Raw genomic sequence first — 12,786 nt, forward strand, 5'->3', positions numbered from 1 at the left:
CTAATACTTTTGAAGTGATTTGTGGATAACCGGAAAATGTTTAACCGAACTCGATATAAATGTTAGAACACATAAAATTTCAGGTGAGGTTTTCTTAATCAGGTAGTCTTACAATAGCGGAAAAGCAAACTGTTATGTGTTAGCAGTGTAAACAAATAAATTTTGAAAACTGGTACTATGTTTTTGTTAATTCAAAGGCTTTCGTTTGCTTTTATTATCACACTTCTTCTAAAAAATGTTTCACAAACTATTTATGAGTCTATAATTCGCATCATAGGTATTAATGTACATTTTTCAGTTTAAGTTTCAGAAATTCAAATGAGCCGCCTTGATGGAAATCATTTCGGTGAGTCCCCCTGCTAAACACGTTTCTGGAGACGCGTTAGTACTTCCGCTGAACGTCTGGCCACACCGATAGTATCGAACGCACGAGCTGCTGCTGTGCCATCTCCATCACAGAATGGTTTACTTTTTAAGCAATGCAAACAAATTACAGGCAAACACGTAACCAGTGGCTGTCATCTGAAGCGAGAACCGGCAGCTAGGCAAACAAACACGGCATCCGAACCGGCGAACAAATCAACCGGACTTCCAGTGGATCAGTGTGACGTGTGACACATCCGCGATTCGATTGGCCACCGCACAGATTAGATTCCGAGTTCCCGAGAATCTGCGAAATCTGCCAGGCTGGCGGTCGCTGGAGTGTGACGTGCGACCCACGACCCGCAACTAAAAATACACACGACATATACACATCGTAGATGCTGACGATTCCAGCTGGGCCCGTGCCCGATGCTGGACACGCTTGTTGGACACGGCTGCTCGACACGGGTGTTTTGCTGTAGGAGAGCCAGCCCAGAGCTTCCAATCCCACCGAATCCGATCAGCCAGCTTCTCGCCAATGCCGCTGCAGCGGTAGAGACGCAGTGCAGCAGACACCCTCCAACTCCGCCCACCAATTCCTCCCCCACAAGAAGATGCGATCGCGCAAGGTGCTGCTGGTAGTCGGCTTTCTGGTTACGTGGACCTATGCCACCTACTATCTGCTGCTGCGCCACACGGGCGTCACCTCTAGCCGGGATCAAGCGCATCAGGCATACAAACTCAACTCACAGGCACGCGAGGCCAACCATGAGAGTCACCATCTCGCACAGAGCGTCTTCGAATTTGTAAAACTGAAGTACCTAGCAAACCAATCCCCCTCGCCGGCCTCCACACCCCAGATTAGCATCGTTGCCGCCGAAATATCAGCGGAGCTGCCCGAGCAGCTGGTGGCCAAGGCGGCCCCTGCGCGCATTCCAACGAAAACATATCTGGCCAACGGCGAGCCCGTCTTCCCAGTTCTGGTCTTCGCCTGCAATCGGGTGTCGGTGAAGAAGTGCATCGACAATCTTGTCCAGTACCGGCCCAGCGTTGAGCAATTCCCCATTATAGTGTCACAGGTAGGCACACATTATCCTTGCTCAGCTCAAATAAATCTTATTTAATGGCTATGTTACAGGACTGCGGCGACGAGCCCACCAAGGAGGTAATCCTCTCCTACGGCAATCAGGTCACCCTCATCGAGCAGCCCGATCTCAGCGACATCACCGTGCTGCCCAAGGAGAAAAAGTTCAAGGGCTACTATAAGATAGCCCGACATTACGGTTGGGCCTTGAACACCACCTTCGGCGTGGGCTTCGAGTTCGTCATCATTGTCGAGGACGATCTGAACGTGGCGCCCGACTTCTTTGAGTACTTCCTGGGCACGCACAAGTTGCTCATACAGGATCCCAGCCTGTGGTGCGTTTCCGCCTGGAACGACAATGGTAAGGCTGCCGTGGTAGACGCGTCGCAGCCGGAGCTGCTCTACCGCACCGACTTCTTTCCCGGTCTCGGCTGGATGATGACCAAAGAGCTGTGGGGCGAGTTGTCGGTCAAATGGCCCAAATCGTGAGTAGGACAATTATGCCATTTGCCAGCAGATCGCTAATTGCTGTTAACTGTTCTAGCTTCTGGGATGATTGGATACGTCATCCGGCCCAGCGCAAAGATCGCGTGTGCATTAGGCCCGAAATATCGCGGACTCGCACGTTTGGAAAAATAGGCGTATCCAAGTAAGAGATAGGAAGCCCAAATTGGGACAAAATGACATCAATTATCTAATGGGTTTGTTTTTTCATGTTTTTACAGCGGTTTGTTCTTTGATAAGTATCTAAAGCACATTAAACTCAGCGAGAATTTTGTGCAGTTCACAAAAATCAATATGAGCTACTTGCTAAAGGTTAGTAGACAAGTGATGTATTGCTTGACCGCATTAATTACCATTATCTCCCTAGGACAATTATGATAACACGTTTTTGCGACGCGTATACACGTACCCTATTGTTACATACGATGAACTGCGTCGAAACCTAATTAGGTGAGTTTTTCTTTTATTGTTTACATAACATCTCCGTATAGCAATTTCTTGGAAATGGCTACATTATTTCGAAACGTTTCAGCTATATGAGAAGCTATGATTCAGCAGAATTCCGTGATTCAGAACATTTTAAGATAACCCATATGTAGAAACAAATTGTTGTTTCGCCAGTTTAAAGCAGCATTTAAAATTTTGTCTTTTTTTGTGTGTGTAATTTGCAAGGCAGCTTATTGGTGTGCTTGTGCTGGCTGAGGCTGAGCTAAGCTATTCGCTATGCTTAATGGGGAGCTGACGACTGCGGACCTAAACTACATTGATAAAAACAAAGAAAACATTAAAATCCGCTGATTCCTTTACAGAATCGAAGGACCAGTTCGCATCCAATATACTACAAGGGAGCAATACAAGCGGACAACCAAGATGTTGGGGTTGATGGATGATTTTAAGGTAAGGTAACTCCTTGGTCGCAATCATTTCTAATATGAAACCATTCCTTATCCTTGCAGAGCGGTGTTCCTCGAACCGCCTACCATGGCATCGTCTCCTTCTACTACAACAAAAGGCGCGTGCACTTGGCACCGAATGCCAACTGGAAGGGCTACGAGCTCTCCTGGAGCTAACGACGCTAAAGTCTGAACATCGCCAACTCCACCTCCACCACACAGCTAGCTCGTGTGCTTGTAATACCAAAAAATAGCCCTATGAATTTTTTATTTTTGTTTGACCAATTAGCTAAGATGTAACTACGGAATCTCCTCGAACAGCATTTGCTGTTTATTGCCATCGCAAGGGTTGGGGAGTTTGGAGATCGATTCCTTGAGGAGTCAGTACGTTCTTCACACTCCCTGACCTGCGGCCCTACTGTTGGCGTAACGAAATCAAATCAAATGAGTCTCCACTATGTATAGTAGTTAACCGAACTGTGTGTGGCAAGAGCCCAAAGTGTTCCATTCTAGCAGGCCACACAAGCAACGCAATGAATTGTAAATAAGTCAGTGTCGTTCGCTTTTGTTACAGCTCTCTAAATCTTTTAATTTACCATGCTGAATTGCAAATAGTTATAGCATTGGTTAAGTTATGGTACTCAGCATGTAACAATTCTTAGCATTTAAGTTGATCCATCTCGAGTTCTAACGGCAAGGGACGTGTAATATTTGTGATTTGTGATTTTTAATTAATTAATTTACATTTATTAATTGTTGAGAGCCAGTTAGTAATCAATACCCGACCCACAATGTAACATAGAATAGCAATAACTAGCGCTAGAACTAGAACTAGGTCAAGAACTAGACCAGTGCTGGGCCACGAGGGGTGAGCCAATAATCCCGGGCAGGTCTGAAAGTGTGCCACTCTCAGCTAGTTGTAATGGAATCTACACGGACGAGACATGTACTCTACCCCCTATGACTACCCTTTGTATGAGCATATTTTTGTGTGTGACAGACGTACGAAACATAAATTCTAAAGATTAAACGACATTTGTAGTTTTACTCCGCAGCTGGTGGCTCCTCATCCTCGTCCAGCAGCTCGCAGTCAATGTCGCTGCACTCGGACTCTGAATGCGTGGGTCTTCGGCTCCTTTGGGCTTGATTTAATCCGTCGTGGCCATAGGATGCAGCCACTCCACTGGCTGATGTGCTCCGTTGCTGTAGGAAGTTGGCGTTCGCATCCCCGAAGACGCGCTCCAGTTCGGCCAACCCATTGGAGGAGCCGCCTTCCGTTTCCGGCGGCAGTGAGGCGTACTTCATCTGCAGATAGGCCTCGTTTGGTGGCAGGGAAGCCGCATAATCCACGTAGCTGCTCGCATACGACTTGCAGCGAGGGATGTAGCTGGCTGAGGGCACACCGCCCACCGGTGGCTTGGCCACTCCAAAGGGCAGAGCGAAGTTCAGCGGCTGTCCGCGTGCCAGGATTGCATTGCGGGCACTCTCCATCACACTCGGACCCGGCAGCGGAGGCATTCCTCCACTCGTCGGATACGGACGCATGGGTGAGCCGGGGGCTGCCGCCGATGCCATGGGTGCAGCCGATCCGCTACCATTCAGCATAATGGACTGAATAGGCGTGGGGCCCGTTGGCGTCTGGCTGAAGAGCCACAGCCGATCTCCTACCACCATTGGTCTGGCCAATCCACCGATTCCCAGCTGGGCGTAATAGTGCGAAGCCAGCGTCTCCACGTCCGAGGTGTACTTGCGCTTCCACTTGGTACGGCGGTTCTGGAACCAGATCTTTATCTGTGTTGGGGTACAGTATGTAAATATAGTTATAATTACCAGGCGACGGATGAATTTTTGAATAATTTAAAAAAATTATTGAATTACAATATAAACGATTTTTTTTGGGTAGAAAAGAAATCGAATATAAAAATATAAAAATAACGAAACTTTTAGGTTTTATTGTTATATATTTCGACAGTCTTCTAAAATTCTTTTAATTAAATATGTGTCATATTATGTCTGTCGTGCGGCGGGACAGCAAAAGACCGAAAGAAAAAAGTCCAGCAAATTTTATATTTTCAATTCCAGTTTAACAAAGAAAATAAAAAAGAGAGAAAATCAACATTTTTTTTTTGAAGTTAAAAAAATTAACTTTAGATTGTTTAAAGAGTAGGTTATTCATAACTTTCAAAAGTTTTAATAGGTTCAACTAGAAGAGAAGTTTATCCCGAATACAATAAATTTAGTCTCGTTCCGATAGAACGTTTCTTTTTTTATCATTCCCGCCAACTAGCTAAACCGTAAAAATGAAAAATCGAGAAATCGCACGTCAATTTTCCGTCCGCTTGTATTCCTTTCCGACGCTTTCTTACTATTTCTTCCGTAACTTTAAAACTACTTGGAATTTGCTTCTGAAATTGGGGACACCTTTTTAAGTAGACATTTATGAAAAAAATTCGATTTTTTAAAGCCTCTAAAACAGGCTCCCCCTAATTCGAATTTTGGATTCATATCATTCTAGTGATCAAATGATCAACAAGTCTTCATTTATAATTGATTTGAAATTTATGATCAATACCAACTCGATTGTTCAAAATTTGCTACGTAGAACACAATATCAATTGATCTTTTGACTACATTATTTTTAGGGATCCCATTGCTCACCTGCGTTTCTGTGAGCTGGAGCTGCTTGGCTAGTGCTGTTCGCTTGGCCACCGAAAGGTACTTTCCCCTCTCGAACTCGGTTTCCAGGGCTTTGATTTGGGCTGCCGAAAAGGCGGTCCTCGGACGCTTCTTGCGGTCATCCCCAAGGCCTGCAACGGAATAAGATGGGAATCGCAATCATTAGGAGTGGGGATCGGAATAAGACATTTATTGCTACCGACAGCGGCCATTCCCGAGAGCGGTGCCAACTATTTTCGCCTAATTGTAATTTGTCGATCCGTTGGCAAGGCTGCATCCGCGGTCCCCCACCCCAAAAACCCCTTGATCAGCATGTGAAAATCAAAACGTTGCATTTCACTTAGCCAAGGCGGCTAATTGGCCATTTTGCCGTACAATCTCTTGCCAGACCGAAAACAAATTGTCGTATAAATTCCTTCTTTACGGGTGGAGGCTTTCCTTTGATACTGGGATCCCTCTTTGTTTGCTTTTGACATTTGCATCATTAGTCGACTGCGCTGGGGTGCGAAAAAAGAAGGTAAATGGCTATTCCCTGTCACCCGAAAAGCTAATTTCTGATCATTTGTTTCTTGATCGCACAGATGACAGACGAGATCATTCAGCCGTGAGCACTAGATCATCCAGGTGGGCGGCTCTCGGTACTGTTACCCATAATTACGAATTGCGCTTCGCTACTTATGGGTCATTCTACTCAAAAAAAAACTTAAAAAGAGGTGCTTACAAATCTGAACTAAAAACTCGAATCTGCAAAATGATTCCGTTTGTATAGCCGTCTATATTTCTTGTGTGATTATTATTATAACCATTAAAACATTTTCTTTTTGTCTATAAGTTAGCTTATTTAAATCAAAAAACTCAAGTCAACACGGTGTAATGTTGTGTTTTTCAGAACCTCTCCTTTGCATTTTCTTGGAGCATTAACCAACTTAGAGGCTCAGAAAAAATTAAAATAAGAAAGAAATCTATAGGCTAGTGCCCCGACTATCAGATACTTGTTACACAGGTAAAGAGGAGATGGAGATAGACAAGCAGCAAAGCGAGATTGTGAGATTTCAACGTTCAAACTTACGATTTTTTTAGGCTTTGGGTGTTAGAGTGGGCGTTGTGGAATTTTGTTAGATTATTCCACGGGTATTGACGAAAAGAATACTTTTGGGTTAAACCTTTTTTCTAACACCTTACATGTGGGAGCCACAGTTACAGGCGGAGTGTGGGCGTCAGAGTGCGGAAACAAACTGGCGCTTTGCAGGAAGCTCAAGAAGACAAGTCCCAAAATGCTAGTTGTTATACTTCCGAGATCTCAGATCTCGGACAGACGGACATGGCTACATCGACTCGGTAAGTCGTCCTGATCAAGAATATACATATATACTATATAGGGTTGGAAAGGATTTCTTCTACCTGGGACATTCTTTCCGACGAATCTGGCATACCCTTTTACTTCGCATAGGGGTATGAAAAAATTATTCGGGATTCGTGGTGCTTAATTCTAATTTATGTCCGGGCAAAAAGCCATTATTCAGCCATTTCCTTATGACATATGCTAGCATATCAATCATACGCACCGTTTCCATCATCCGAGGCCAAGTCGATATCACTTTTGCCATCATCCAAGTTATCCTCCAAGCAGCTGGATGTGGCCGGACTCGAAACACGTGAAACACCGCCACATATGCCACCGCGACCAGCTTCATCCTGCGCCGATCCCTCGAAGGAATCGGAGCTTCGCATTTCCGGCTTGGCCAGAATTTGTTCGATGGAAAAACTGTGTGGATAACGACGCGCCGCCGATTGCGAATTCATTTTGTTTCTGATTTAAAGCGGTTTTAGAATCGGTATATAGTTTCCAAATACTCTTGAAACCGTACGGAATTTCGTCCCGCAGACAACAGCGCGCGTCAAGACCTTACGGAAAACTAATTTGAATATTCGGAGCATCCTGCTCACTGGCCGATTTTTCAAGATGATCGCCTGGCGGGGCGGAGCCTAAGTCGGATCTTCATACGGCCGGTCCTCAAGACGGAAAGAAACGGAAACACATTCCCCTCACAAATTTGTTATTTTTAAAACATGTGTGAAATCGTGGCGGGGAGGGCGTGGCTCTTGCTCGTCTCCGTCCACAAGATTTTCGTTTCGTTTGGTCGCGCTGCTCGTGATTAAAAGTCATAATTTTTGGCTAATTGTCTACAAGTAGCGCTATTTAATATTTCGATGGGTTGCTAAATATTTTTAATACGTTCGCCAACATATTTCATTCGTTTGATTAATTTCATTCGTTTGATTAATTAGCAACCGACCAGTATCGGCGGCTGGATTTGGTTTCACTGCATTGGTGTGCGGGCACGTGTCCCCGTTTTGAGATAATTTATATTTCGACAAATTAAGCAGTTATAAAAAACTATGAAAAATAATTTATTATTAGCAACATGAAACTAAAAATGATTTATTTATTCAGTTGGGCAAAAATAAGTTTTCAATGGAAGGATCTATTTTCTTGCACTACTTTTATTGACTAGCGTGGTGCTCCTCAGTTTTGGTTCTGCAAATGGAAGAGGAACATTTTTGAAAGTGTTTTCCTTGACTGTACCATCCCAATTTCGCGGGCCCTGTAAAACTTTCATTAACTCGAAATTATGAACACATAATTCAGGCAGAATGTGCTGCGAAATGGGAACGGGGGAATCGAGATGCGAGTAGAGGGGAGGATCTGAGAAATTAGCCGGCGGAATGGGCGACACTGGTTTCCAATTGGCCAGCAGCCAACTCCACGTCTCTTACTGTGCTACAGGGTGCCGTGCAGGCCTGGATGGCCGTGTGATAACGTCTTCATTATTCATGCGCGATTTGAACAAAATATGTGAAAACACGTTAATTAGTCGCCGGGACGCGAGAGCGAAAGGGCGAAAGGCGAGGACGAATCGCGGCATCGCATCCATTTAGCCGGCCGAGCTGTCACTTTGATTTAATTTAATGAGAGTTCTGGCGGGGATGGGCTTCGAGGGGATTCGGATCTGCCTTATGGGGCCGCATGCCCGAGTGTCGCGGGCACTCAAATCAAAATGACAACTTAATTTTCATAATTGCGCTTAATGAATATTCGACTATTGCTTGCCATTTTTCAAATTCCACTGCCAGACAGAGGGAGACTTTGCTTCGGCTCTGGCATTCCGAATCAGTTACCAATCTGTTGGCCATTTTTTATACCACTTGGACCTTTGAAGTTCAATTGAAGACCAGTGCACTATACATTGATTTTTATATCGTTGCTTGTTGATTCTAATAAATAAATCAATAAAGAGCATACACAATTTATACATTCATTATAAAATGTTCTGTTTAAAAAATGATGGGCTTTTTAAAAAAACAAGAAAGGAAACTAACTTCGACCAATCCTTGTAGGTCCGAGAGCTTTTCGATTTTTAGAAAGCTAAAAACTTACAAAAATATTACCTATACAATAAATAACGGTCTTTTTTATTGTTTTCACATTAATTACCCAATTCAGAAACTATTCCGTTTTTTTTCATTTTATTTGAAATAAATAGGATGATATTCCCAAAAGTAAAACTTAATACGACAAAAAACAACGAAATAGTATTTTTTAACCTTTTCTTGAATATTTGTTGATCACATCTATGGGAGCTTTTTGCTTTAGTGGCCGATCCGGCTCGTACCAACTAACCTGTATACTACCTGCATTTCTATTGCAGGCTTTTGGGAAGGTTTCATGCCGATAGCTTTAAGACTAGGAGACTAGATTGCGTAGAAACAGATGGTCGGACATTTGGACGGAGAGACGAACATGGATATATCGAGTCGAGTTGTGATGCTGATCAATAATATATAATTATGGCTGAAACCATTAAGCCCTTGCAAATGTATAAAAAATATGCATATTTTTTGTATATTATTTTCCTACCGATCCGACTTTTGGGAAAGTTTCAGTTCGATAGCTTTAAACCTGAGAGATTAGTTTGCGTAGAAACGGACGACAGACGGACATGGCTAGATCGACTCGTCTAGTGATGCTGATCAAGAATATATATATTTTATGGGGTCGGAAACGTCTCCTTATGATTAATATTATTATTATACCCTCGGCAAGGGTATAGAAATGGAAACAACCTAGTCGTTAGCGCTACCGATCTACCAAACTTTCTGAAGAAATGTTAAACTATTTTACAATTTACTATTATAAATAAATAATAGAGCTATATTTTTTAAGTGATATTCTAAAATAAAATAAGCATGTAGTTTAATAGATTTATCTGTCTTCGCAGCGTTAAAAATATAAATTTAGGATGGTAATCCATATTCAAATTCCATATAAGCCGTTCTTTTGACTCTGGCATTCCGAATCAATTAGGGACCTGCTGGCCCTTCGCCCGGTTATTGCATAAGACCCCCGAAAACCCTAAACCCAACCAGATGAGCTCGTCTGATGATCGCATTTAACGTTAAATGGAGCGCTGCCGCGTCAGAATTTAATTAATAACCGAGCATGCATCTTCATTATAAATCATCACTTCTCGAGTGTTTGTCAGGCGCACGCAGCATAAATCACGGTGGAAGAGCGGTCCGGGCGGAGTTGCACTGGCGGTCGCGTGGAACAGTCCGTCCTCCGGCCATAATGTCGATGTTTTTTGTCCCCTCTTTTTGTCATCGCATCCAGCTAATGATGCATCAAGTCCTGCGGGGTGTTGGCTACATCTAACTCGGGTCTCGCTGGCACATCGATCATTGGGCTGCTCCGGCCAAACATCTGTGTCTGTATCTGTATCTGCGACACTCCCACGCCATTGTCTCTCGGATATGCCTGGGGTTTCCGATTACGTCAAAGGTGACGTTGGACGCACCACCAGGGATTCCTTTGCGGGCGTGCATTGAACTCTTTGGGAAATTGTACCCTGATTAATTCCATGGGCTGTCTATTTGTTTGCCTCGAAGCTAATTAGTGTTAAAAACTAATAGAGCAGGCTAAGATATGGATATGGATGACACTACAATTTTTCAAGATCGAGAAGAGTGCCTTTTCGGTTTTTGTTTAAAATGAAACGAACTGTATTTTTCTTTTATATTATGAAATATTATTTTCTGACCTATAAGTTGATTTCCAAGACTCCTGATCTCGTCAAGGTATTTAAGTATGTCTATGTAAATAAATAAAGGATCCATTAGGAATGAGCTTTTTTAAAAATGAACTTTGACCCTTTTTTTATTCACTTACGAAGTTTTGAAAATCTTTTTAATGATTTACTTCAGCATTTAAGTAAAGAGGGACTTAATCGTGTACAGATTGCATTATCCTTTCAGAAGTCTGCAATAAATATCAGTCATGAATCTTATCCTCTCCTCCTAAAGTATGCTGTTAATTTCATTCATAAATACTTCCTCAGGCAAAGGAAAACATCCAAAGCACACCAGCCTACGCCTTATAAGCTGACAGATATAAATAATAAAGAAAAAATGAGAGGGAATAAACTGCATATTATTAATTTAATGTGCGCCCGTTTCGAATTCGGAGTTCGGGAACGGATGAGATGGGATGTGAGTTCCCTGTTCTCGGCGGAGAGCTCGCTTCCGAGAAACATGCTTGGGGAGGAGCTCGAGGAGCAAAAGGCGTCATTCCGTGCTGTGTTTATGTCCCAGGCGAGCAGACAAGACTCATAAATTACAACCAATTATCAAATTAGATTTTTACAAAACATGCAGTTTAAATCATATAGGAGTGTTTCGCTTTTTACGACACAATCTTCTCGGATTTCCGTGCTTTTACTAGTGTTTTTTACGGGTTCAATGGGAATTTAATCTGATTTATTTTGCTTGGATCAAATGCAGAATCAATTTGGATTCATGGGCCGCTGATGGCGACAATTAAAGAAAAGCTGTGCAATCGACGAAAATTAGCAGACAATGTTAGCCCTGACAACCGCGGGCAATTAATTTGGTGTAATTACTCAGGGCTGAGTGACAGCTCTGGAGACTGCATCTTCTGGCTGAGCTTGCATCCTGAGTGTGCGGAGTGCTCCGTGTTGCCACCTCAACGCATCGATGGGATTCTCCTCGATCTCCAACAATTGCGCCGGCATTTTAATGAGCCAAGTGGAGCCGGGAACGGAGGCAGCTCCCCTCGAGTGGCGGATAATTGCCCCTTCCCAGGAAGGGGTGCCGGTCCTCTAGTGATTCTACTAATTGACATCGGCAGTCTGGCCTGCGATATCAAACAGTTTCACGCACAAATTGAAACTGATATTTGTGCCGGCAGATTTATGGGGCCAAGTGATGAGCACATGTTTTAATTAATTTCCCAGAAATTGTTTTAATGCAGGTATGCTTAAATCTCTGATCGACTAAGTAAGCCTGGTACTCCAATGTTTGACGCGCTTCCCTGCGGCAATTATGACAAATGCCTAACCCGAACATGAGCCCTCCTAATACCCATAATGCCACAAACATTCTATGTGGTGGACGGGGAGTCACCGATCCCCCTCCTTCCACCTTTGTGGCCACATCTGCATGACATTTTTTGCTGTTGTCTTGTTTTGGGGCTCGCGACATTTTCTCGAGACGCCGCCATCAGAGGGAGATTAATGCGGTGAGGAAAATCATAAATTAATTAGAAGCGCTCTCGTCCAGCCTGGAGGGAATCGGTCTTTTGGATGTGGAGAAGGGGATAGAGATGGAGATGCAGATGCCTATTGGTGACACTTAGCGGCAATTTATTGTCATTAGGGGAGACGGAGGGTCGAAATGAACTACAGGTGTTGGCACAGAATCGCTTAATTAGCCTTTATTATTAGCTACGATGTGGCAACTAAGAGGGCAATTGTGGGAGACACTTCGGCCTGGAAGCCCAAAAGAAAGTGGTTCCCCAGCTACTCCGACTCCTCTGACTTCCTGTTTGAAAGTTGGCGCCTAATGCCGACGTTTAGGGACAATTAGCGACACGCCTTTTGGCGCCAGCCAGCATGGAATTCCGGATAGTTTTTGGGGGCATGCATGTGGGTTCCTGAAATCGGGATGTGAGCCAGGGGCAGGTTCAGTAGATTCCACACTGTCGACAGTGTGTCGCGACTTGAACATCCTGCCCATTTATGTCTAGGGTACAGATATGCAAGTGATCATGTTAGTCTATCACAAGAGTTTCTGTTAACTAAAAATCAAGATTCTTATCAGCAAATGTAACTAGATTTAAATTTTCAACTATTACGGCTTCTTCTGATAATTTTAAATTAAAGAGATCTAAGAAACAAATCAGCATGTACT

The 12,786-nt window shown here is 43.5% G+C and overlaps 2 protein-coding genes across 2 annotated transcripts; one reads left to right on the forward strand and one right to left on the reverse strand.

Moving 5' to 3' along the window:
- The first annotated feature begins 183 nt into the window (after nt 1-183).
- LOC108029700 (alpha-1,3-mannosyl-glycoprotein 2-beta-N-acetylglucosaminyltransferase) lies at nt 184-3,874 on the forward strand. Its single transcript, XM_017102166.3, has 7 exons — nt 184-1,442; nt 1,502-1,932; nt 1,992-2,096; nt 2,173-2,263; nt 2,319-2,401; nt 2,761-2,848; nt 2,908-3,874. The coding sequence occupies exons 1-7, from the start codon at nt 978-980 to the stop codon at nt 3,019-3,021; spliced, it is 1,377 nt and encodes a 458-aa protein (XP_016957655.1). The 5' UTR covers nt 184-977; the 3' UTR covers nt 3,022-3,874.
- Nucleotides 3,875-3,888: 14 nt separating this feature from the next.
- On the reverse strand, nt 3,889-7,560 carry LOC108029701 (ventral anterior homeobox 1). The gene is made up of 3 exons (XM_017102168.3): nt 7,086-7,560; nt 5,503-5,651; nt 3,889-4,635 (listed from the first exon to the last, which is right to left on the reverse strand). The coding sequence occupies exons 1-3, from the start codon at nt 7,321-7,323 to the stop codon at nt 3,889-3,891; spliced, it is 1,134 nt and encodes a 377-aa protein (XP_016957657.1). The 5' UTR covers nt 7,324-7,560.
- Between the last annotated feature and the right edge of the window lie 5,226 nt (nt 7,561-12,786).

Source organism: Drosophila biarmipes, chromosome 2R (genome assembly GCF_025231255.1).
Source record: "Drosophila biarmipes strain raj3 chromosome 2R, RU_DBia_V1.1, whole genome shotgun sequence".
Taxonomy (NCBI): Eukaryota; Metazoa; Arthropoda; class Insecta; order Diptera; family Drosophilidae; genus Drosophila; species Drosophila biarmipes.

Bases quoted from the DNA above. Each gene is read 5' to 3' on its own strand.
- LOC108029700 (XM_017102166.3), top strand. From the start codon at position 978: ATGCGATCGCGCAAGGTGCTGCTGGTAGTCGGCTTTCTGGTTACGTGG. The intron at 1,443-1,501 runs GTAGGCACACAT...GCTATGTTACAG, and splicing joins TCCCCATTATAGTGTCACAG to GACTGCGGCGACGAGCCCAC. The intron at 2,097-2,172 runs GTAAGAGATAGG...ATGTTTTTACAG, and splicing joins GGAAAAATAGGCGTATCCAA to CGGTTTGTTCTTTGATAAGT.
- LOC108029701 (XM_017102168.3), bottom strand. From the start codon at position 7,323: ATGAATTCGCAATCGGCGGCGCGTCGTTATCCACACAGTTTTTCCATC. The intron at 5,652-7,085 runs GTGCGTATGATT...ATTCCGTTGCAG, and splicing joins GGCCTCGGATGATGGAAACG to GCCTTGGGGATGACCGCAAG. The intron at 4,636-5,502 runs GTGAGCAATGGG...ACCCCAACACAG, and splicing joins TCCAGCTCACAGAAACGCAG to ATAAAGATCTGGTTCCAGAA.